The 2518-nt window shown below is 41.9% G+C and overlaps 1 protein-coding gene across 1 annotated transcript in view; it reads right to left on the bottom strand.

Annotated features, from left to right (window-relative positions):
• The window catches only part of eif2s3 (eukaryotic translation initiation factor 2, subunit 3 gamma), a 10062-nt gene extending 7544 nt beyond the window's left edge, over nt 1-2518 (bottom strand). The window contains exons 1-3 of the mRNA XM_063484474.1: nt 2391-2518; nt 1300-1363; nt 1093-1220 (exon numbers count right to left, since the gene is read on the bottom strand). Of these exons, the coding sequence (XP_063340544.1) occupies nt 1093-1220; nt 1300-1363; nt 2391-2459 (261 nt within the window). The 5' untranslated portion in view covers nt 2460-2518. The remainder of the gene's footprint in view (nt 1-1092; nt 1221-1299; nt 1364-2390) is intronic.

Raw genomic sequence — 2518 nt, 5'->3', positions numbered from 1 at the left:
AGTCGGCAGTTTTTATTGTGTTTAGCGCTCAGTTTCACTTGACTACAAATATGATCTTTGTTTTGACTTCTTCTCTGTGGCTCAAGCTCAAAGCTAAAAGGAACAACAGCACAACCAACAGTTCTTCCATATGTTCTACGCTGCCCCCTGGTGTCAACATGTAGAGAAACCCTTGGATCCCACCAAAATGTTTTCAGCAAAATTATAAAGCACAAAATTTTATCAGGGTGTCATTTGCTTATGCATATTTAGCATTTATACTATTTACACCTATATGTTTTCCAAATAAGCTAACCAACACTCCATGATTGAGCTGATCATTGATCAGGTTTAAGCATTACTCACACAGACCTAGATATCACTTGGCAACCCCCCACCAACCAGGACAATAAAGTGTATTCCTCATTATAAACCACCAAATTTGAGCTCTTACTGGAGGACTGCAGAACAGAATGTCGGCCTATGTGACGGGGGCTTTTCTCACCCATCAAAGGCTCGTTTTAAGGCATGAAAACCGTGACATGTAGAAGGAGGTCTGCAGATTTCAATCCTACCAGTCCACCGAGTTTAATCACCAATACTTTGGACCCCATTATACCCGTCGTTTCAGCAGGTCATGCACCTCTCGCTGTGGGTATACTGGGACATTAAGTCAAACTCCAATTCCAACTTAAACCCTTAACAAACTCCTAACCAACAAAAAGGCTTCTGAATGAGCCAAAAGTTAGATTTCACACAGAATGTCATCATTTTAATTGAGTAAAACAAAGCAGTTCTCTCAAAGATGGGGTTAGACTTTGAGATAAATTGTTTTAATCACTCTCAACCTGGAAAAACTGGAACCCACAATCAGCATTCTTACAGGCTTCCTCTTATCACAGACATTTTATGCAAATGCACCATTCCCTGTGGTAACAATTTGTATTGACAATAAAGTTAAACGTGTTTGCATTTGTAGCCTGTAGACGGGGAAGCTCACGTTTGAAAGAGTAAATCCTGAACATACAAACTTCCACTGCTCTTTAATCTCAAACACTGAGGTCCAAAAATAGGCAAAAATAACAAAAACACTGAGAAAATTCACTCCCTTACCTTAGCATTGGCATATCCAAGCTTGATGGTGATGTTCCTCTCCAGCTCATTCTTGAACCTGACAGTGTGCACGCCAGAAATAGCTTTCACTACTGTGGACTTTCCGTGGGCCACATGACCGATGGTGCCTAAGAGAGAAGAAGGCGGAGGTCAAAACGTCTATCAAACTCTACAGAGACATCAAATCTGATCAGCTGTCTCCCATACCGATATTGATGGTGGCCTGTCTGCTGATGATCTCCGGAGAGAGAGGTGTCAAGGTCGACACGTCCTGACAAAGAGAAACAATTCAGATTAATGACTCGTCATGCCAGGACGGACTGCATCACAGCGAGCGGCGTGCTTAATCCCAAAGAACAAAGAGGGGCAGCAGCTCACAGGCGGAAACAAAACCACCCGGGATTGTTCTCATAAAGCAACACAGAACAGCAACAATCCCTCAAGTACTCTACTTTTCCAACATTATAACAGAAATCACTGGGAATTTTATTGTAGGAGTGTCTAAAGAAACAAAGTTTCAGGTGATGACTGTGAACAAAAGAGTTTGACAGCGACTACAATGTGTGAAGAGCATTAAAACAGGCTTATTTTATGGTACAGGTCCTGACTACAGTTAAACAGTAAGGTTTTGTTTCCCTTGTAGGACACATGCAGCACTACACGCAGTGTTTTTGTTCTCATCTCGTAAGTCACAACTAACGATAACTTATGTTGAACAAAGACTAATGTTATTTAGTATAAACACGCGAAAAACACGCTGAAAGTCGTATCTTTGACCCACATTTTTGGTACTAATTTCCATTTATATAAAAGGTGAGAATATGAGCTATAACAATGTAAATCCAATGAGTTGGAATAAAAGCTTTACAAGCTGAGTGATGGTTTCTCTTTACAGCTTGGACTAACAAGAAGGATATAAGCTTATAAAGGTGTTTTTATGCCGGACTAAACATTAAGAACCATTTTCTAGATTCTAACAAAGATTGAGCTAACTCAGTGGAGCTAACTAAAATTAAACCGGGATAAACAGGCTTCAATAACGCTGATAACTATGAATATCAAGTGTAAGTCTTTCAACATGTGAATCGTGTTAAATGTGGCTGAAATAACGCTGTATTTCGCGCTGGAAGTGCAACGGGTCTGAGCTTTCCGCCCAGCCTGGGCCCTTGCGTCATGTGCCGGGTGGCGCAGCACCGGTATCCGTTACTATTCTCCCGGCCATTTGTGACCGTTTTACCGAAACAACGGGCCACCGACGTAAAACCACACTGTTGTAAGCACGATAAACATACACTTACCAGAGTACTGAGGTCCTGTTTGGCCAAGTGAGGCTGACCGAGCGTTGTGCCTGACTCGTCGCCCGCCATCTTGAAAGAAAAGGGAATGAATAAGGAGGCCCGGCCGAATGCCTGATCAATCGATTAAA

Source organism: Pelmatolapia mariae, linkage group LG9 (assembly GCF_036321145.2).
Source record: "Pelmatolapia mariae isolate MD_Pm_ZW linkage group LG9, Pm_UMD_F_2, whole genome shotgun sequence".
NCBI lineage: Eukaryota > Metazoa > Chordata > Actinopteri > Cichliformes > Cichlidae > Pelmatolapia > Pelmatolapia mariae.
This window is presented reverse-complemented; position numbering and strand designations above follow the sequence as displayed.